Source organism: Haemaphysalis longicornis, unplaced genomic scaffold, assembly GCF_048455015.1.
Source record: "Haemaphysalis longicornis isolate Haplotype H1 unplaced genomic scaffold, Haemaphysalis longicornis Haplotype H1 scaffold_3, whole genome shotgun sequence".
NCBI lineage: Eukaryota > Metazoa > Arthropoda > Arachnida > Ixodida > Ixodidae > Haemaphysalis > Haemaphysalis longicornis.
The window spans coordinates 47,441,274-47,464,753 of record NW_027526335.1 but is presented as its reverse complement, the minus strand read 5'-3'; the positions used below and the strand labels follow the sequence as shown (position 1 = coordinate 47,464,753).

Sequence of the window (23,480 nt, the reverse complement as noted above, 5' to 3'; positions counted from 1 at the left end):
TTATGTAATGTTTGCCACTTCACTGTAAAATAATTGTAACAAGAAGATGAAACTCGAAGTAATGATAGACTCGTCTTAGAGGTCAATATTCATAGAATTGTTTTTAGGAAAAATTTGATAAAACCGCTGTTAAAGCCGATTTCTGCTGAGCATTCGTGATAATACTAGTCTTTTCAGCAAGTTGTTCTTGCCTCCCCAGATTTGCTGACGGATACACAAAATCCTCAGAAACATACCCATACGCATCTTCGTTGTAAAAAGGGAAATTTATTTGCAGGTATGAATACAAATTCTGGCGCTAGCAATTACACACGAACGACGACAGCTTGCAACGATTATTTCTTCAAGAGATGTACATGCAGGACTATTGCGGTGACATACGATTTAGCAGCAAATCAATGGTTCCGCATAAAGTTGAGGGAGAGACAGGGCGAGGAAGGGGCGAGTTTCGGGCGGGCAGCTTTCCCGCCACCCAAGAACGCTACCCGTACAGCGCTCAGCAGGCCCCGTATGCGAGGTGGGCGCAACAGGCTGAAAGAAAAGCGGGCAATCGTGCCGTTAATCACCGTTTATGCGAATCATTTTACGTGGGTTGACATGCCAACGTGACAACAACGAAGCAAAAAATCAGCTTTATCGACTTGTATTGTACAATGAGTTGATTGATTGTGGGGTTTAACGCGCCGGCGCAACGCAGGCGATGAGGCGCGCCGTAGTGGAGGGCTCCGGATTAATTTTGACCACCTGGGGATCTTTATCGTGCGCCGAAATCTCGTACACACGGGCGTTTTTGCTTTTCGCCTCCATCAGAAAAGCGGCCGCCGCGGCCGGGAATCGAACCCGCGACCTCGTGCTCAGCAGCGCAACGCCTTAGCCACTGAGCCACCGCGGCGGGTTTGTACAATGAGTTAAACTACCGACTATGCAGCAAGAGTACCTAATTTATTCCTATTCAGCGCGTCGAAACTTGTTGTCGACAGCTGTGTAGGCTTCGAATGTTATTTGGAAGAGGAGGACCGGAGGTCGCTGGTGTGGGAAAAGGGGTTAGGGAAGGAGGTAGGCACCCACTAAATCACGCTCGCCAGGCCACTGGCAACGCTGAACTGGGCTAATGTGACTAGGTCGTGAGGGTGTTCAAATATGTCTTATGCAGAGCTTCAATATCAGAATGTACCCGCCGCGGTGGCTCAGTGGCTAAGGCGTTGCGCTGCTGAGCACGAGGTCGCGGGTTCGATTCCCGGCCGCGGCGGCCGCTTTTCTGATGGAGGCGAAAAGCAAAAACGCCCGTGAGTACGAGATTTCGGCGCACGATAAAGATCCCCAGGTGGTCAAAATTAATCCGGAGCCCTCCACTACGGCGCCCCTCATCGTCTGCGTTGCGTCGGCGCGATAAACCCTACAATCTATCAAATCAATATCAGAATGTGCAAAATACGTGAGATGGTGTGACTAAATATGCTTAATAAGGACGTATTCTGTATCTTGATGCTAGACATACTAGCCGCAGGTGCGAGTGCCGGGCTTTCGTACCCTCTCCGTGCTTTTCGCCCCGCGTACGGTTTTGTAGTCTGCTTTAATTTTATATTCTTCTTTCCTTTATATTTCGCGGCCTGCAGACTAAACATACATTTGCAAGTCAGCGCTATGTGTTGTAACTTGTCCCCTATCGTTAGCGACGTTTCGAATTTCCGCAAAAAAGAAAAAAATGTTTTCGTTGACTGTTTCCATTTCGAGTGCCTTGTCAATCGCGCCGGTCAATTGAACAAATAGTGGCAAAAAAATGGCAGGCCTCGAGACCCGCAAAGTTCTCTGCAATATGGCAGCGCAATTCTACGTGAAAGATTACAAGGTATGTATGGAAAAGCAATGTTGTCTTTTAATTGCACTGACGTCACTGTAGCTTCCATGTTTGGGTAACAGCGTGCGCAGTGAAAGACAGCGAACCTACTAGGTACTGTTACCTCTAGCAGCGCTAGGAAAGCTCAGAACAGTGCACCAGAAGGACTCGGTTGTAACGCCATGTGCACGCTTTGTATAGGAAAGGAATTAATCACACAGACAACCTCAACTGCGTGAAGTGTTCTTCTAATTTCTTCTGCTGAAGCGACGGGTGGTAACGTTGGTAACGCTGACGACGGTAACGCTGCTGACGATGGTAACGCTAGGCTGGTGATGTTACTCGTGCTTGAAGAATATTAGCACCGCAAGGCACTAAATCCCGGCCCGTATCCCGGGCTCGAGGGTAGTCGCCTCGTGAGAAATGTTTTGTACATTTCAATTATTGACATTTAAATCAGAATGAGGAGCTGGATCGCTCATCATGAAGAAGAGCGACGCATACACGGGCGGTCATGTTCAGTGCGGCCACGACTTGTATTCTCTATAAAAAAGCTCCACAAGGACGCAGGAAGGGGTTGGTATGAGTAGACAGTAGAAGCTCGTACACTAGTGCTGCGTGCACAGCCTTACACTTTCTTTCTGGATCTTCACGACCGGTCGGCGCTCGAAGGGGGCGACCTGGCTGGTCGCTCCTGGGCCCCGGCTTCCTGTAGCAACGACGTTTCGGACCCGGACTGATCGAAGGAAATAAAGGAGGAGCGCCTCGCCACCTCGCTGCCCTCACCTGCATGGTATGTGATTGCTGAGGATTGGCAGCAGCAATTTTTCGATCAAGTAGTGCAGCGGTATTTTGGAGCACATCTTCGGTTCAGCCGTTCAGCCTTCCACCACTGTTGTAGCCTGTACTTTATTATGACGAAGGGGGCTTGTGTGTTTCCTATTTCTCTACCATTTTTTTGTTCTTTAAGCAATGGAATGGAACTAAATACAGGTAGTTTTTTTTTTGTTTTAGAGTCAGTCTAGTCTTAAGTTAACACGGGAGCACAAAACAAAAATAGAGGCCAGTAACCTTTCCGGCTTCGCGGCTTCCTGGGATATATAACTCATAAAATTGTCTCTACGTCTCAACAGCCTCTATTGTTCCGCTTTACGTGTAGACGCTGGTGTAGCCCAGGATTGCGGAGGGAATGGCGTTATACCGGAAATAAAATGATCGTTAAACCTGGACATAACAAAGTTGATAAAAATTTGCAATTTTTTGTTACCTTCATGTTTTCGTTACATACAGGTATCGAGTTAAAGCTCGCGTGAATGATGTAGAAACGAAACCAAAACGCTACACTTCAGTTACGGTGAACTCACCCTTGAAGGATTTATTTGAGTGAAAAAAAAAACTGCGTGATTCCCGCTTACTGCTTCCCCACGAGCTTAGCCGCTACTCAGCACTCCAAAGGAGCAAGTTCGTTTACCCCCGTATTCACCGACGTAAATTAAGTTACATTTCCTTAAGTACCACTTTTGCTTTTGGCACTTTTCGGCGCCTTAACGCGTTTCAAGGACCAAACGTATGCTTAAAGGATGCCTTTTCTCAAACTTGATGCTCTTTTCCGCTCTCAAAATTCGCGAGAAGGTGCTAGCTGGGATACTGTAGCGGGCGGCAACGTTCTTCTTTGTCGCCGACGAAGACAGCATTTAATTGCGAGCTTGTCTTGGAAAGTCAAAAATATTTCGGTTTCTGGAAGCCGAAATCATCACCGACGAAACGACACTTCCGATAGCAGAGGAGACGCGCGACTACACGCCGACAGGCAGCCACTTAATGGTTAAAGAGAAAAACAGCGCTAAGGACAGCACAAAAGGGGAGACTAAACACACGCAGCGCTGTGTCTAGTCTCCCATTTTCCCGCTATATTAGTATGCTATATTCGCTTGTCGCTATAAAAAAATTGATATATTAGTACACTTCTCCAGCGGAATTTTCCTAAAATGGGCAAAAAAACAATAATAGCTCATACGCGTAGCTAATTCTTTACGTCAGGGTTAGCCGTCGCAACGCCTTCGTCCCATAGAGGTCGAAAACACATAGGTTTCAAAGGGATTGGCAATGGGGAATTGAAAAACTTCGTTAAATTCAGGAATTCATTACATAGAGGTTCGTTACATCCAGGTTTAACTGTATACCGAAAGAACTACGTCACAGAACAAACTTGTTCACGTGTTTCAACTGATGACCTGGCAACTCCATATTTAACTACACACGCGAACTACGCTATTGGCACTCTCCCCTGTATGGAACAGCCTTTGACAGCCGTTTCCCTACAGCTATGCCATTATGACGATACCCCAAGAAAAATATTTGCTTCTGTACGGCACGTCGAAAGTGGTAATTTAAAACGAAAAAAAAGTTTTTGGAAGGGCGGTGGCGAGGAGGGGGGCGCACACACCATGTGTGCCTATGCAGGCGTCAGCCCAGGACACATGAAACTGTTAGCACGTTATCGGTCTTGTCATTTTGGTCAACCCACCTGTAGTGGAGTGACCACTACCGGTGCGGTGACAACACGCACTTTCGGAATTTCTGCCTCCAAATCGCTGTAAAATTTACGAGTTACGATAAATTAACCTTCCTCTACCTAGGCGTTCAACCAGGCAATAAAGCTTTAGTATAAACTGGTAAAAATAACTTATTATCCCCGAATATTCGTGTCCTATTGGTTTATTACTCCCACCTCAGAAGCAGGACGGCCTCACCTCGATCTCCAGACCTTCCTAACGGGTAAAATCGTTTTTCTTTTCTATATCTGTGCTTGGCCGCGTACATTCCGTGATGACAACGATGGACACACGGAACTGCCCACGCGCCGACGCACACAGGGCGATAGAAATACGACGACAGCCACATTGGACAGCTATCTGTCGCTGCACAAAAATATGAGAAAAGAATCGACGTGGTTTTGACCTTTGCACCTCCTGTTCCCGAAGTGACTGTGCTACCAACTAATAGACGGCAACAGCCTTGCTGGCAGGTTCAACGCCCACTTACTGGAGGTCTTCCATTCGACTCGTTGCGTGGCCAGTACCCTCCAGTGCAGTGAAGCAACGCGAGCATAATGTTTGAGCGCAACATTCGACCATAACTAGACTGTGTTGTGGCCCCTAAACGTGACGAGAAAACCACCCGTGCCCTTCCTTTTCTACTAATTGTATACTAACATATTTGGGCACTCTCCTCACAAAGCGCGGCAACAGTCGCTGACTGAAGCATGCGGATAATGACCGTAGGCTACCTCCTTTAGTAATAAATGTAAGACGTAGCAACTGGACACACGAGTGGGAAGAAATGTTTATATGCCGCAGTAGATCTATTAAAACTGGGTTTTCTCTTTGTTTGTTCGCTTAATTTAATCTATTGTTTAGGGTGGTGTAGTAGCACTGGAACTTAAAGCGCCGACGTAAGAGTGGCGCGTTTGGTCTTGTACGCTCTTCCGAGACGTGAGATCTCGGAAGAGCGCCTAGGCCTAACATTGCATGGGTGGCACCGGACGAACCGCTCTTCTGTCGCATGATTAAAACGGCTGGTTTTTCTCGGTGTGAATTAATTACGCTACGTACGCGGAATGTATCCATTCATAGGGTGCACAATGCTTATGTACTACCGTGTGAAAGCGACATTGGACAGATGTAGTCATTCAAACTAAGCAGAAACAGACCTGAAGCAAGTACAGGCTGCTGAAAACACAGCAAGAGGCTTTTCATTTTTGTTCTCACCGGGATGCAGCACGTCTTGTCCCCCTCGTGGAGTACCAGGCCCGAGGCTCCCATGCCGGCGACGCGGGCGGTTACGCCGTGGGGATGCTCCGCCGCGCACGACACGCCGACTCCGCGGAATCAAGCGGTGGTCCTCTGTAACGCGCCTGCTCGAAACCACGTGACCCTCAGTGTCGAACTCGCCGGCCCGGTGCTCCTGCTGCGTCAACTCCGGTGCAGCACTCGTGGGTCCCGACGTTTCTTCGGGTTCAGTCGTAAACGTGGCGTTGTAGCCCCTTGACTGGGATCGGAAGCATGATTGCTCGGGCAGGGTTGCACTAAACGTCCCCTGATCCGCGGGCTGGCCCGACATGTCAAGAGAGCCAAGCACCGGTATGCTCGCCGAGAAGCCGGGCGGCGGAACTCCGTACTGCATGATATAATTGTATATGGTTTCGAAGCATAGGCCCTCAGGCATCCTGGACGGGAGTCGTCTGCTGCGTGCTCTCTTCGGGCCTCCAGGCGTAACGTGCGACATCAGACTACAACAAGGATCCAAGGAGAAGGTACAGTCGATCTGACTTTGTGGCGTTCCTGCCACGTGGCTTGGAAACGTAGAGGTCATCTCTGACGTAAGCAGGTCTTCGGCACAAGGCAGCGAGGCGGCGTTTGAGAACGATTCCGTTTCGCCAAACGCCTCGACCAGCATCTTGACGGACTCCACGAGTCCACGCTCGCGCGCATCTAACTGCGGTGACGGAGTCCTCAGCTCGCTCTCATGCCCGATTTCAGACGGTAGGCTTGGCATCAAGTGCTTCCCATTGTCTCCGAGAAAGGTCAGCTGGACCGGGCTCCTGACGAGCTCGACGATGACATCGTCCGCCTTTAGTCCTGACGCGTCGCGACCTGAGGCTATCCAAGTGGTCTTATGGTCGGCCAGCTCGGTGTCGCAGACCTCCTTGGCGATTGTGCCCACTTTACGCTGCTCACCACTAGGACCAAATGTGGCACTGTGCCTGGCAGTGTATGGCTCTGACAGCGTGAACTCAGATGGCCCCAGCGACAAATGCTGCGATGCCGACGCGAGCGAGGCGTCGTTCAGCACGTTAGTCTGTGGTGACGCTCGCCCTCCGCTGGAGGAAGAAGTGCCCCGAGAGAGCGCCGGTACAGTCGTATCCCCTTTCGCCGACATCTTGCCCCGTCGCTTTTGGGTGGCTAGATCCGATTGTAGAAACCCGCTGGTGCTGGCCCTAGCTTCAGACGAGCTTGGCACTCGTTCAATCTGCCGAGCGGCGTTGCCCGTTTCAGCCGGTAGTACCATGCTCATCAGTTCAGCAGGGAGAAGGCGCGGCAACATAGCTGACTGCTCGCCTAAGCTAGCCTGGCTGCCCATCAAGATGGCCCGCATGATGTCACCGTTCCAGCGGCGCTCCCTTGTGGTGAAGCGACCCATTCGATGCCGCTCGCGCGTGTCTGGCCGCATGGACAATGGAGCTGCGTTGCATTTCTTGGCCCCGTATTCGCTGCTGAGCTGCTTGGAAAGACCTTCACGCCCCGGTGAATGCGCGTCCATGGCCGCACGTTGTGATGCTGGTGGAGTTATGCGCCATGACCGGGGACGATGGAGCACCGGGGCTTCCTCCGGGTACTCTCGCTGTAGTTGTGTCTGTCCCTGTTGCTGCTCCGGTCGGTTTGGGCGAACAAAAAGCAATTCTTCTTGAGGCGTGCAACCCGGTTTCTGTTTCTCGGCGAAATCCGCAACTCCTGTCTGCGACTTCCCGTCTCCGGTTTCTTGCAGCTGGACGGCTAGCGTTGCCAGGGCGTGCAGACTAGTCAAGTCTGATACGCGATGAGCCAAGCTGACGCTGGTGTCGGATGACAAAAAGGACAGCGTTGTTGATGCTGACGGTGGCAGGGGTCCTTCGCCAGAGCTGCAGAAAGGGAGGCGCAAGACGTCGTCTACTGAGCTTGCCCCGTACAATACCGACCTAGAGGGACAACCAGACGATGCCCCCTGCCCCTTGAGTTCACGCCGGTCAACCAGAGTTTGGTACTGGAGGGCTACCACCTGATCGCGCTTCCAAATGGTTCGCGCCGTGGTTGGGTCCTCGGCAGCGGGAAGTTCCTTCTGTCCCTGTTTTAGAGCTCCCCTCTGGTTGAAGTCCTCCCCGCCTTCAGCGGCATCATTAAACTCGACAATCGCAACATTGTCGATTGGCTCGAGTTTGCTGTCGCATGATGACAGAGACCCTTCAGCGTAATGGTCTTCATTGCCGGCCTTGTGCTGATCGCCTGAAAGAAAGTTACAATTACCGATGGATACGACCTTGGTAGACAAACGCATTACCCCAGCGAGAACACCAAAATTCCGACAAATTCCAGGTGATTCACCTTGCTTGTAACCAAAAAAAGTTGGCCGCGCTTCTGTGAGGACACCTACAGCAAATTAGCAATTCAATGACTCGTAAGCTGTGAACGAGTTTCTTGTGAGTAGCCCAAGGGACTTTACTTAATATAGCTTTTAGAGACTGAATTGGGCGTTGAATAAACAAAGATGATGTTCTTTTATTCATTTCGATTTTACAGTAAATGATCATTGATATCTCAGTTAATTTAAGAAACTCAAGAGCATTTAGTGTCTCAGAACATTCAATTACAGTTTCACATAGGGGCGGGCAACTTGCAAAGGCTGGTTAATTTTAAAGACGTGAAAGCGATAACAGCAAAAGATAGTTCCCAAATTTAGGTGCGAAATGACCAAACAGTGCTATCAATACAATGTCGCTTTTTTTTTTAATTGCGTGACCTGCCGACGGACGCGTTCAACAAAATGGACATACGGTGCGTATTTTTGGTCTATGGATGGCAAGCCAGTCTGCATAAACAAATAACTCGTATTATCCTGTTATCAAATTGAATACAAGTGTCAGCGTTATTTTACCATCCCCCTACATTTCTCTTAATTCGGTGTAACGAAAAGCACCGCCTCGGCTGCCATAATACAATTTCTTGGGGTAGCCCGTTTTGAATACGTAAACAAACACCGTCTTATCTAAAAACCATAGGCCTAATTTGTACCTATAAGAAGAAGTGACCGACCGGCCGACCGACCGACCGACCGACCGACCGACCGACTGACTCATCAACGCCAAGCCAAAACTGTTAAATCCAGAGACTTGAAATTTCGCGAGTTTATTTGCGCCATTGAGTAGGTGCTCACTAAGGCGGGTTTTTTGGAAATTGCACTCCTAACCGCGGAAAAGGGCGAAATTGGGTTTTCGCGAATTCGTGATTTTCTCGGTCACCCATTCACATATCGAAACGCTTTTTGCTGATATATGTAGCCCTTAAGCATATCTAAAAAGTAGTGTTTGGATTCCACTCTGACCTACGCTAGCGAGGTGATTCCGCATTCCGGAAATAAAATGGTGTTCCTAAAGATTCTCAAATAAATCTTTCGCCGATTTAGTTATCAAATTGATTTTCGCTAGCATATATTACTCATACAAATTCACAGAACCCTTGTTAAGGATTTTGCCCTGCGACGCCGCTAAAAGGGCCAAATTGTTTTTTTACAAATGACACGGCTGACGAGCCAAAAAGGCCTAACAGGTTATGTGGACGTCTAGCCAAACTGCTCTTTCAAACGGGTACAGATTTCAAGGGCACATTCTGATTACAAGGTTGGAGGTCAATACTTCTGAAACTTTTAAAAATTCCACCATGGGGCGAGTGAAAAGTGGTAAAATAGCTTTCCGATATTAATTCTTCTACCACCCGCCATTTGAGATATCGAACTGGTTTTTTGTGAGCTAGGCAACTTACTCAGGTATCTAAACACTGTTTCACAACATTTGTCAATGACACCCTCCCAATGGAGGCAAGCAAGATTTCAGGAAAACACTGTGTTTTTACACATTCGTAAATAACCACACAGCCAGTTGATATCTCCCATTCGTTTTTTATTGAAAATGCTGCCCATTTAATTGCCCAAAAACCAATTTCAGGATTTTGTCCTAAAATACGGATAAGAAGGCCAGCGAAATTTTCTAATCTGCATCGCTTTGGACGTAAAATTCAGTTGAGTTTTCCCGCGTTCGCTTAGCGGTCGCCACCTGTTGACGCCTTCGGCTACTATGCGTCTCCCGTAGGAGCCGGTGTTATACATCATAAATGTAAAAAAGAAGATGTACCGGTAAAAAGCGCCAAGGTTAGCCCTCGGCATCTGTTGGGACTTCCTGCAACCCCGCGCCTCCCGTAGGGAGCCCATGTTACTTATGAGAAAACTGTACCGATGAGCATCGTTCATATCTTCTAAGATAGCACTTCCCACGAGGAAGAATACTCCTCACCCAGTCGGCCTGTATCGTGAGTTCCCAGCGCAGTCTCCTGCCGAATTCAAATTATGTTTACAACCTGGCACTCTTTCTCATATCATATTAAGAGTGCAAGCAAACCAAGCTCCTCCTTCTTCTATCCACTTTTCCCACCCTTGAGCTGTGGGAGAACCTGGTGACTAACAGCGATCTGGACGTCCATACAATACTTCCTCCAGAACGATGGCTGCCCGCTCATCAAATGGCTGTATGAAATGGGGAACCACTCCCACTTCGCCGGCTCAATAAAACTTTTTCCCTCACTGACTCACTCACTCGAGCGCACCATCTTGGTGCAATTTGTTTAGCTTGAGTTGGAGTAAAACACGAGTGCCAGTCGTTTCACATTACCACGACGCGCCTGCAGTTGGAGCCTATGTACTGACAGCAGGCAGGCGCTCCCGAATGTGTACAACTTCCGAATGAACTAGCGTAACATGACGACTAACAAATAAACGAACTTGTGTTATACCCATTGCTGTCCCTAATATAATGGCTCACCCGGGCACCGCCGGGTACTACCGCTAGTGTCAAATAAACCGCTAACTACTGCTTCCCTGCACGCACACAGCAACTCGCGCAATTTTTAAGAACATTTTTTTCTCTTGCTCTAACCATTGCTTTCTGACAGTCCCTTTTGACTTCATATAATTCATAGAGACCAGATTACTGTGATTGGGAGTCTTGCTGTTAGAAGGCGTAGAGACCCCTTTCCACGACAAATTGAAGACACCAGTATAAGTAAAGCATGAGGTATTTTCTTATGGGGTCATTGAAGCGTACTTCTCCGTTCGGAAAAAAGTAGAAGCCCACATTTGGGGGTATTTTAATCCACAGTGGGAAGAAAAAAAAATTGGCCGCGAATCTGCTCCTTTCGTTGCAAATGTCGACAAAAGACGATAGTCTCTCGTCGACATTTGCCAATTAAATGCCTCCATCTGCTTTCCCTCTCACCTCTTATGGTGTTCGTCTTCCGTCGCGCTCCTTCCAAAGTAAGCAAACTAAAGGTTTGCTCACATCAATTTCAATTTACCGCGTTCCACTGCTCCAACTCAGATGCCTCGATGCCAGCGCTGTCGTACGGCGGAGACGCGCGTAAATCGAGGCACCCTAGTGCAATGAATCAATGAATACAGCTTTATTGTGAAACTAGCAGCCGGGTTAGGTACCCCCAGTTCACGGCACCTCTAACAAATTTCTTTACAAAATCTGCAAAGCGGCGTTGGTCGTTTAGGGCTGGTTATTGGAGTGCTGCTCTATCTTTGGGGAACGAGCTGTATCCTTCGAAGATGTGGTCCTGGTTGAGGCAAGGTTTATAGAACCACGTTGCCCTACTCCACGAGCGTTCCAAGCGGAACGTGAAACTATCTAGTGGAACCTTTAGTTGCTGTTGCCGTTTGATTTTTAAAAATGCCGCCGGGTAGCGCGGGCAACAGAAGGCGACGGTTTACAGCAGTTGATGTAGTATTTTATTCGATATCGCAAAAAGCAAGCATACGTGATTTTTTTAAATAAAGCCAGACTGCAAATATCACTCCTGTATTGATATTCTGCCTTATATTTGCGTCATTTCTTGTTCTTGTTCAACACTGTTGACAAGTATGAGTATTAACACCGGACTTAGACGTTCACATTTGGCTGTGGGTATACAAGACTTTTGCTCAGCTTATGTTTCACTTCGGCCGTGCAGCCGAATGGAATCACAGACAGACAGACAGTCAGACAGACAGACAGACATACCAAAATTTCTGCGCTAAGTAGCACACCAAAGACTATCGTCTTTAAAAAATATTTCCCGTTTCCCTCGCTTCCGTGCGTTGCTTACGTTATGAAGCCGACGTCTACCCGATTGCACCATGCAGGCACGGTCGAAGCAGTTTGCATTATTTGATTCAGGTTGCGCGGGAGAAAGCTTCACGTTTTAACCGTTTCTTTAAGATAGGGGGCTTTGACTTTCTTTTTCATTGGTATTCCTTACCTTCGCATGGTCCGGTTCCCTCTTGAATCTCCGAATAACTCCCTTCAATCTCGGCAAGGACGTCAGCAAAAGGCTTTTCCTGGAATTGCACCCGTTTCCTGGGCTTGCTCGCTTTCACCTCGAGCGGCCCGGACTCCTCATGTGGCACCAGCATTTGGAAGTTTGCATCCACGCATGACGCAGATGGGCGTCGAGGGAGGGGTGGTGATGACTGATCCGGCGCAACGTCCAGGCTTCCTATAACCGCCTTGGAAGCCACCAAGCCCCAGTCGTGCTTAAGAGACTGTTCCACGGAGGTTTCAGCCTCCGCTTCAGCTGCCTGGAGTTCTTCCCTCAGAGAAAGCTGCCGCGGGGGAGACGCCTGACTGAACGGTGACATGAAGTTGTGGCTCCTCCTCCTTTCCGCAAAGAGCAGTTCTTCGGACATGCTCAAACTGTTTTCCAGAGTTGTTTTGCTGAATTTTGCGCCCACTTGAAAGGTTCGCCTGTCTTCGAGCCTTTCATCTCGCTTCAGGGCCGCCTGCTCCTCAACTGGCGTCTCATTCTCTCCGTCCACTGGCCGGTACCAGAAGCGCTTTAGTCGGATAAATTTGGGGTCGTTAGTAAGGGCCGTTGGGAAGTTCAACGAGCCAGGAGAACTGACATCTGTATTTTCCCGGCTTTTCTGTAAAGCAACGCTTCGCTTTCCACCTGTAGTGCTTTGACTCGTCCAAAAGGGTGCTTTTTTACAAGCTGCCGGTGGCGATTTCAACGAGTGAGGTGACGTGTTGCCTACCTTTTCACCGTCTTGGTGGTATTTTAGCGGCTTCACGGATCCTTGAACTGCAGTTGGAGAATCAAAAAGGCCTAAGAGTGCGCTGGTTGTCTCGGCGCCCATATCCCGGGATTCCGCGTCTCTCATCGGATGCTCTACCTCTTTATTTTTCTCCCCTTTTTTTATTGCCTCAGTTGACGGAAGCGTTGTGGCTGACTCGTCTACGGCCGTCATGTAAGGCCGACGAGGTAGTAGAGGTGACAAGCTCTTTGTCGCCTGTTGTTCCATCCGGAGATATGGACTTTTATTCACGAGCAATTTGGAAGGAAGGGTGCCTTCCTTCGCCGTTGCAGAGCACGGCGCACCGTCAGATTTCCACTCGGGCATGTTAGGTGTCAGCCGCGCCTTTTGCGAAGCACTGTTCTCGTTTGCCTGGTCATCTACCGAAGCATTGGAAGACATCCTTTTCTGATGCCGCATGACCAGTTCTTTAAGGACTTCACTGAAGTTAGGGGCGTTAGGGCTGGACACGCCATAACCGATGACTCGTGCACCGGACATCGTCGGTGTAGGAAACGCGCTCCCTTTTGCCGCGCTGTTCTTAGTGTCGCCCTTGTCGTCGACGCTCACGCTTCTGCTTGTGTCTGCCGCCGACCTCCCGCCTTGAGCCGTACTTTTTGTCGCCACGCGTGACACAAATGATGTGGAACTATCCTTGGCGTCCTTCTCTTCGCTTCTGGCCAACTTCACTGGTTCTTTAGCAACCGTTTGGCGGAGAAAACTCTGTGAGAGCTTGGGCAAGACGTGCTTCAAGAAACTCGCTCGTCTTTCTCCACAGGTCTCGGTGCTCTCTGGCGACGATGAAGTGAGGGTAACGTCAAAGTTTACAGATTTCTTTATCTTGTTTTCTTTCGACGAAACTTTCTCGCAACCCTGGGGAAAATGATTTATTTTAACCGGGTGCACCGGTATGTCCGCAGCCACCTGCTTCGCTTCTGCCTTCCGGATTGACTTGTGGACGGGCGCGATATTGTTGAGCCATGGACCTGGAAAAATTATTAGCGCTACATGAAACAAACGCCTTTTTTCAAATGGGAATGTACAACGTGGTCTGGTAGCAAACATCACCACTCCTAGTTTTCTTCTTGTTTTATAAAAAGGTGTCCCTTTAGGTGCCCCTATAAATAAAGTATACTTCGGAATTGCATGCTGGGAACCTGTAATTGTCCAGAATAACGCTGCAGAATTTAAGTAAAGTTAACAGAGCTATGTAAACGGCCATAATAAAGCTGCGGAATTTGTGTAAAGCTAAAATAACAATGCTATGTTCAAACAGTGAGGATGACCTTCAGGCACCTTGCATTTTGCGATACGGACCAATGCTAAAATACCCACAAGTCTGTAGTGGAATGTTATCACCACCACTGCCGCGCGTCTCAGGACAGCCCCCTTCTCCGCCTGCGCGCCGCGCCTGTGCCTCTGAATATTGAGCCCGAGTGCATGTGAAGATAGGAACACTCTCGCCAACCGAAGAGATAATAGTGTGCGCGCTCCGAAAGGAGACCAGTTGTTGAATGTTTTCGCAATAAAGTCTTGCTTCGCCACAAGCCTAAATCGTTTCTTTAGTACAATGACCCAAAGACAGAAGCAATAACCGGACGCTCTTACTGCGTGGTTCGCTTGCAGACAAAATTGCGAATGCTTGGCACGTGCAAATACGAAAACACTAATCAATGCCTCTTATACTTAGGATAACTGATGTCAGCTCGATGGAGGGATGGACTCAGCTAACACTCGATAGACGTGGCTGGAAATCTTTGGGAGAGGCCTTGGTCGTGCAGTGGACACCATCAGGATGATGATGACAATTATGATGTCATCTTCCTCATTATTTGCGATGTCAACCTTGACTTTGCTACACCCTCATTATTGTGTTTATTAACAGTGTCGCGACCCCATCGGCTACTATACTATGTGGCGGCGGCGCCTATTTTCTTACAAACCACGATGGTTATCATTTGCGTTGGGAGTCAACACACAAATTACGTAATGTCGGCAGCTGTCTCACCGAAGCTGGGCTGATCGGGTGTCTGCTGAGATCTGTCGACGCCAATGGCCTCGTCCGACTGAACACCCTTATCCACGGTGGCCACGACACCAGTAAAACCGACGCAGTCCCACAACGAGGGCCCTGTGCAGGTAGCCTTACTCTCGCACTGGGCCTCGTTCGTGGGCGAGTTCTCGTTCACTGAGTCCTTCTCGTTCTGCCCAACGAAGTTGTCCGTGGCATGAGAAACGGCCGGTGGGCTTTGTTGAGCTTCCCCGGAAGCCCTGGGAAATGCATGCTCTTTATAAGAAAAAGTGCATGCCTATAACTACCTGTAAGGACTATTTACCGTGTTTGTACACCTATACATGTATTACCTGTAATTGATATTTCCCGCTTCTGTCCATTACTTTTCTTATTGGATCCTGCCCCAGCTTCTGGATATGGGTCGAATCAGTGCTTGTAAACTTGGTGTAACAAATGGTAATGTTCTATCAATCAATCAATCAAACCAGTAAGCCACCATCAGAAGAGCCCATTTCTGGGATCGGAGGTTAGCTGTCAAGCATGTTACGAGCTAAGCACTAAATGTTTCAATTGATGTTACTGTTTTGTTTAGAATTCAGCAATGATTAATCATGGACCGATTTTGGAGGAGCAAATCAAAACTTCGTTGTGTTTCTGTATATTTGTGCACAGTGATGAAGTTGAACTATAAATTTATAGTTCGATACAATTTACAGTTCAATTTTTTATCCTAGTTGAACTATATATTGTAACTATGCATTTTGTTCAGAGGACAAAAAAATGGCAGAAATTTTAACCTGTTCAACAATCAGGCTATGCATTGCGAGAAGCAATACAAACAGAGAATAAATTAATTTTGATGTTTTGGTGTGGTACCTTCAGGCTTCAGGAAGCACGTATACTAGCACACACATATTTTATTCAGCGGAAACTGGTTAACTACAACCTCAATAATACCAATTTATGTATAATACAGGCTGTGAGATTTCGTCTAGCGAGTATCCATAGAATTTTTTATAATAAAAAAAGTGGCTCAGCTCGGCCATGCCAGAATATACATAGCATGAGCTAAGTTTCAGCTGGTTATTCTTAGGCTTCCTGGTTGTCTAGGATTAGCTGATCATCATGCTTACTGCTGCTAAAACGATTTCCAATACAATCCAATCCAGTCGCGGCGGCTCCGGCGCGCCAGCTGTGTGCCGTGGGACGGCACTGCTCCTCGCGCATGCGCAGCACGGCTCTCTAGGAGTCACGCGAAACTGCTCAACCTCAGCTAGTGTAGCTCACGCTACAAAAAGCCCGCTAATTCGAACGCGAGTAGACTCCGCTATGGATAATTCGAACTACGCACCACCGCCTCGGTGGCTTGGCACTTGCCGCGTGGCCAGAGAAACACACCCGTTGCCTACACTGTGTGCTTAAGGGCAGGTGACAGCGGCTACGGTAGCAAATGGTTATCGCAACTGGTGTTTCGGCGCGCAAACCCTGCAAGGAAGCCAGCCATCTGCGCTCGAAGGAGGCATGATTGTCCCCGCGGCGGACATTTTGGAAGACGTCTCCCTGGTAGACTACGTCGATCTGAATTCAATCGCTGCGATGTACTATACGCTGACAAACTAGGGCATCGTCTCCCAGGTCAGAAGCGCAAAATATATCGGTGCGAGTGGCGAGCAAAAAGAGGACGAAACGCGAGTGCGGTCCTCCGGTGGAGCAGTCACGGACGCACTGAATGCCGCCCGTATCGTCTAAGGCGAATAGAAGGCCTTCCACCAAATTCGCTCGTTACAGCGAAACGTAACGGCTTTCCTCTTTAAGTGAAAAGGGCAGACTGCAACCCCATCCTGTTTTAGTCATTATATTGTTGACATGTCCTGCTTGCTCCTTAGTGCAATGTACTGTTAGGTTAGTACTTTCGTTGCCTCGAACATTCATTATTTCAAACTGAGACGGGTTCCCCTTTCGACCATTTCTGTTCATATATATATACATATCAGCCATGGAACTAATAGGAAGTTCCTGCTCCAACCTAGCGTTTCTGCGAACAGTCATAAAAGCTACGTGAAATATTTCGCCACATTGAGTCGAGTACGCCACGTACACAATTCTTTAATGAATTGCTGAGTAATGTTTTGCGCGTAGTGAAAAATGGCCGAAAATCCGGAACCACTCCTTGAGCGTCTTTGCTGTAACCAATATAACAGGAGATCAACCACGGCCATTGCGCCTCCATTCGTACATTTAGGCTCATCTACGCTCCCGTCTACCAGCCATGAACGACTGCTGCATTCTGAAGGCTAGGCTGCCTACAGGTGTACGCCACATAATTCAGCGAAGAATCGTATAAATTTTATAAAGTAATAAAAATTGCCGGTCCACAAAAACTGATAATAATGCCAGTATTATCAAAAATCCCAAGTTCGGGGCGTGCCCGCATTATAAAGCATTCACAGTTGAATCAATGCCCCGTACCTTATACCTTATATCAGAAAAAAACATTCAGTTGTTTGTGAATGAGGGAAGGCATATAATTAAAATGAAGTTAAACGTGTTGTTGAGTAAGTTAGTTCATAACTATGGAAGCAGGTTTAGCACCCGTCCCGTCTTTTCACTGCACTTGTATTAACTGCGCTAAACCTTCTTCCACATTTATTTAAAGTTAGTGAGCCATAGGGTGCGACCACTGCCTGTCCGCCGCAAATACGCGTTCGCTTTGTCCCCCTCTTCCTCCCTCCCCCCCCCCCCCCCCCCGCCCCTTCCCCCGCCGACGGAGCCGCTATTTCCGACTTGGTACGTTCGATTCCTTCCCGCGCCAACGATGTGGCCAAACTCGGCATGTTTCGATCGGGCGCCGTCACAACACCGGCTTCTTAGGCGCCGAACAACCCGTCGGGCAACTCTTCAAAGCGCCGCTGCTAACACGTACCGTATAACACTCCCACCTATATGTTGCATACGTTCCTTCACAGAAAAAAGTCCGAGGACACCTGAGGTTTCCTTGAGGGTTGTGAACGCGACGACCGAACTAGTGCAACCGCCACTATCTGTCAAAACTGCTTAGTGAATCTGTTGTTCTTCCAACTTTTTACGGAATTTTGTAAAGGGCGCTGGCATTTGTCATACCAACATTCTTTGAATTGGATGTTTCCGGGGTACTGTGTCAGTTTTTCTTTTGTCATTTTGTTCTTTATATTTCGGCGCGCTTGTTTTCTTAATCGTTTGCATCAGAGGTCGACAATCTGCGGCCCGCGGGGAACTATTCCTCGGCACGATGTCAAAACCCCCCTCCCCTTGTTACTTCTTATCTGCAGGCTGACATGGCAATTTTAACCTCAAATTGTTTCATAGAGGAACAAAGCACGATCGCTTCTAGTTTTCATTGCGCGCCATATCCACTCTTAGCCAAACGTCTTCACTTCCTTTCGTTGCACCGATCAACCCCCCCCCCCCCCCCCCGCGCGCCTAGATTTGCCGTCTGGCCCTTGCCGTGTCAGCTCCATGCACGCCGGCCCTCCACCTCGAAAGGCTGAAGACCCATGGTTTACATTCAGCACTACCTGCACGATGGTTCTATCGCTCGAGCTTCCACAGGTCGAGTAAAGACGTACAGCGCAGCCTCCTCCGTGCAGATGCGGCCATACAGGCCGAACCGGTGCCTTCGGGACAACCTATGAGTGCTGTAAGTTCAACTGGAATTTGACTACATGTTCACGGCTTAATTTGGCTACTTAACAGCAGCTTACGCAATAATTCATGTCGAAAATCATATCTAGGAACAATTTGTTAGTGATGCACACTACCAAATTGTGCTATTTGTTTTCTTGGAGGACACAATAGAGCTACAAACATTAGGGTACCTTCACACATAACACAGCCTCAAACTTGAAAGAAGTGCATGGTTGTTAGCGAATATGTTTGTTTGTGAGGATGGTTGTTAACGTCGCTAACCGAACTTCGTGCAACAAATACGGTGCATGGCCATAACTAAAGGAAGTACCGTATTTACACAAGTCTAAGCACCGCCGATTCTAAGCACCCTCCCCAACTTTCGAGAAAAAATTTGGAAAAAGAAAGTTTGCATACGAATCTAAGCACCCCCTTTCCTAAGAAACCGTCGCAAGATGGAGTTCAGATGCGTGGAAGTGGGTTCGAGTTGACGTTCTGGCCAAGTAATTTCTGAAGTTTTTCATTATAAACTGCTTCAAGTGAACAGAAGACGACCTACGCGGGCGGCGTGCCTCAGACGAAAGCGGTGGGTGCACTGTCTGTACCCATTTTCCTGTTGAATGTTGGCCAAAGAAAACATTATTCCTTGCACCCGCGTCGTCGAGATACTGCCGCCATAAAAAGTGGACGGTGGAGGGGCAATTTCGGTTTTTCGAAACTACGCACCCCCCTCACTTCGCGCACCGCGATCGTGAAAAACAATGGGTGGTTATAATCGAGTAAATACGGTATATTACGGAGATAAACGCCAGTTTAAAAATAACTCTCTTAAAAATACAAAAACTGTGTAAAAAGGTAGAAAATGACAATAGTGCGGCGAACCTTCGTCGTGGCTGTGAGGGGCCATCGTTCGAACCAGCCCTCTCTTTGACGTCGAAAGGGCTGGAACTGCGATGCTCGACGCTGACTGTGACTGTGGCATCGTTCAAAACCTTGCGCAGTGGGTCGTCCCGGGGATGCAGTTGCCACGTCGAAGGACACTGCCGAGCACCTCGACCCTCAGCCGGCTTTGGCCAAGGAACCTCTGCGCCCTCTGCTGCGTAGCGTTTAGTCGGGTCAAAAAATTAACACGGAAGTAACATCCCGACTGCGTTGCACTCAAACTGAAGACTGATTTTAGTTCGCTAACGAACTAGAATCAGTCCAAAACCGCGCAGCTCGCTTTATAAGCTCACAGTTGCCTAAAACAAGTCAATCGAACTGCCATCTCTCGCGCCATGCCTCCTCATCTCACGTCTATGCCTCCTACACAGTTTCTTGTTCCGCCCACAATCAAGACACGAACTTTTAAATCCCCCAAGCAGAACTTCTTCCCGCATTAACCATTCCTACCCCATTGCACGAATCAATGGCCGTACGTCCGCAGTGGACGACTTCTTTTTCACCCATGCAATTAACCTTTATAGTCACCTCCCCGACACCATTATTACCACACCTGACAGCACGTCATCCCGCGTAAAGCTGGAATCCCACTTTGACTCCATCCGATAACCGTGACTGTAGATATGTTCTACCAGCGTACTGTATGCACATTTTTTTGCCAAGTTGTTTGTGCGTACTCCTCAACCTGCGTACCCAGTTGAATCGTTTTTTGTTTGTTTGTTTGTTTGTTTGTTTTTGTTTGTTTGTTTATTTATTTAATTGTTTGTTTGTTTGTTTGTTTGTTTGTTTGTTTGTTTGTTTGTTTGTTTGTTTGTTTGTTTGTTTGTTTGTTTGTTTGTTTGTTTGTTTGTTTGTTTGTTTGTTTGTTTGTTTGTTTGTTTGTTTGTTTGTTTGTTTGTTTGTTTGTTTGTTTGTTTGTTTGTTTGTTTGTTTGTTTGTTTGTTTGTTTGTTTGTTTGTTTGTTTGTTTGTTTGTTTGTTTGTTTTACCATATGCTTGTTTATTACTATAGTGCATATAATTTGTTTACATTCAATTGTACACCATCACAGAGTATTTGTTGCCCCCCCTTATGTAATGCCCTCGGGCCTTTAAGGATGCAATAAAAGAAATGAAATGAAATGAAGACCATTTCCTTCCTGCAGCGCCTCGTGCGAAGATTTCACTGAGTACCAGCGCGCCAATTTTTCGCTGAGTCCGTGATCCCAGCTACCCAGGGGTACCACAGGCGAAAAAATACTGCTTCTAAAGCCTTTTTTCTTTCTGTGAAGCATTGTTTCACGTATAAAGCGCTGACGGTTTTGAGGCATTTTAAAATTAAACGAAAACTTATCGAATCGCTACAATTTTTTTTTTATTTCTAGAAAACCATAGATCATAATTTATATGCATATAAAACAACTTTTAAAACCGGAATAGAAAACACCAGAACAAAACAGCTAAAATTCTAATACACGTCATGATCTTCGAAATGAAAGTTTCTTCAATCTGCAAGGGCAACTTCACCTAAATTTATTTTATCTCTAGATCGAACCGCCCCACCTATGCTAGGCTCGCTCTTCATGGCGCCGAAGCGTGGTACTTTTAACAACTTTTTCCTGAAGGCCCAGTTGACCGGTAGTTTTCTTGGCCACAGCTACGCTTGGAGAAAAACTTGAAGAAGTCGACCTCTAACACAGTCCCTAGCGATCACAATGTTCTTTTCGTTTTTAAACCATAAATTAAATGTCTAAAATATCAAACCAAGCCAACGAAAGAAAAACCAGAAATAATAAGAGTAGACAGACGGGATGAACTCTGAACTGGAATTTTTAGTTTACAAGCGATGGTTTTGCTTTTTCATGTCGACGCCTTTTTTTTAGCTGGGCCTGTTCGATTGACAACACAAACCGTATATGACCGACCACGCAACCAGGGCACTTATTACCTTGCAACCCCTGCAGTCACAATGTTCAGAATAAAATTGTCCGTAACCGGCAAGTGAGCATTGGCATTTTTCCATCCTTATTAATGCCACTTGTGAGTGGCCTTAACCCCCCCCCCCCCCCCCGCCCCAAAAAAATGGGTCAAGAAATTGGGTCGATCGAATAGTCCTGCAGCCCCTAAATACGAAATGACACCTTATGCTACAGATTATAATGGTTGCAGTGTTGTATTCACAAGGAAACCATTTTAGCATAACTAGCAGCGATATGATCACGTGACTCGCTCGAGGTTCCAAGTAATTAGAAGGGATTCCAATGGTCAAATGAATGTTTAATGGCACTGACGGCATCATACATTTTCCTGCGACCGAGACATCCAAACCCCTCAAATCGACCAGATTTAAGGGAAATCCCCAAGGTGGAGTAAGAAACTTACTCCACCTTGGGGATTTCTCCTCAGTATGGTCGATTAACACCTGTCCTTCACTTCGAGCTCTTGATCAATTCGCTCTCGCGCTACAAACTGCTAGCCCCCTGGTTAGCTCAGTTGGTAGAGCGACTGCTCCGGTTAAGGGGTGGTCCCGGGTTCGAATCCTGGACCATCACGAGTTTTCCTTCAACTACAAAGTTTCTGAGAAAGCTGTACAGCTTTCTTTTGTCCGTAAGGCTGCATTGTGGTGGATGTCAAACTTTCCTTCACAGAAACCCCTCAAAGTGACCTCTGCAAGGCGACCTCGAGGAAACTACAGTGCGTCCTTCCGATTGATTCGAGCTGCGACTGTACGCACTGGATGGCTCCAAGCTGATCGTCGTAGACGACGTTGGCTGAGAGTCAGACTCAAACAGCTCCTGACGTCTCCGCCCCTTGGACTTGGGCACTGCAGGAGGAACGGCTCTGCAGTCACCCGTCGACCCCATCGACGGCGAACCCTGCTTCTCCTCAGCGGTAGTACGGGTGCGCAACGGAGACGGTTTCTTCGCTCGCTGGGCAAGGGAAAAAAATGCTTGGACAAAGCACCAATCAAGTCACTGCAGATATGCGCTAAGTAACAAACCCCAATGTTTGAGCCTCATACACTACGAGAAATAGTTCAACACAGTGATGACACGAGCATTGATGACAGCAGGGCAACCTTTGGCAGCGCGATGAAGACAAAATACAAGTTTGGTTGATTAAAAACATTGCTTTGTCTCGATAACAATGATACTAATTTTATCGCAAATTTCAAAAGAATAATTGAGATATTAAAAAAGAAGTGGCCGCGTATCATGCTCCTTTCGTTGCAAATGGCGCCGAAAGACGATAGTGGACTGGCGCCCCTGCCAAGTAAATGCCTCCCTTCTCTTTCCCGATCACCTCTCATGCTGTTACTTTCCCGACTCGTTCCTCCCAAGATAACACGCTAGAGGTTTGCTCAAGTCCATTTAAATTTACCGCGTTCCACTGCTCCAAGTCGGGTGTCTTGATGCCAGCGCTGCCGTACGGCGGAGACGTGCGTCAATTGAGGCGCCCTATACTACAACATTTATAGAAGCATGATGTCCTACTGCGCGAGCGTTCCAGGTGGAACGTGTATCCCATCTAGTGGAACCTTTCCTTGCTATTGCCGTTTGACTTCTTAAATAACGCCAGGAGGTAGCGCTGGCAACAGCAGGCGACGGTTTCTGCTGTTGATGTAGTATTTCGTTTGCTAGCGCAAAAACCAAGCATCCATGAATTTTTTTAATAAAGGAACACTGCAAATATCCCTTATGTATTGATTTTCTGCTTTATATTTGCGTAATGTCTTGTTCTTGTTCAACAATGTTGACAGGAATGAACACTGGCACCGGACTTAAACGTTTAGATTTGGCTGTGAGTATATAAGACTATTGCGCAGATCGTTTTACTTTTGCCGGGTGGCTGAATCGAGTCAGACACACACACAGACAGACCAACATTTCTGCGTTTAAGTAGCCCAAGAAATACCATCGTCTTTAAAACAGATGAAGCTGCGATGACTGTCCAGCCGCCTTTTGGCAAAGTCTTTATGACGTCACAGAATATTGTTTGTGTTATTGGTGGCCGTCGACCAAAGCCACCACCAATACAAACAACTCAGCGATAGTAGTTGCGCCTCTAGATTCGTTTGATCGTAAGGCCTGAGTGCTAACGTGCACTCAGGGAGCAGCCTTGTCTGTGT

The 23,480-nt window shown here is 47.6% G+C and overlaps 1 protein-coding gene across 1 annotated transcript in view; it reads right to left on the bottom strand.

The window, feature by feature from the left end:
• Nucleotides 1-318: 318 nt before the first annotated feature.
• LOC144175212 (uncharacterized) overlaps nt 319-23,480 on the bottom strand; it is a 31,393-nt gene continuing 8,231 nt past the window's right edge. The window contains exons 5-11 of the mRNA XM_077704314.1: nt 22,086-22,281; nt 19,314-19,527; nt 14,763-15,025; nt 11,941-13,740; nt 5,608-7,878; nt 2,470-2,623; nt 319-531 (exon numbers count right to left, since the gene is read on the bottom strand). Coding sequence (XP_077560440.1) covers nt 2,487-2,623; nt 5,608-7,878; nt 11,941-13,740; nt 14,763-15,025; nt 19,314-19,527; nt 22,086-22,281 — 4,881 coding nt within the window. The 3' untranslated portion in view covers nt 319-531; nt 2,470-2,486. The remainder of the gene's footprint in view (nt 532-2,469; nt 2,624-5,607; nt 7,879-11,940; nt 13,741-14,762; nt 15,026-19,313; nt 19,528-22,085; nt 22,282-23,480) is intronic.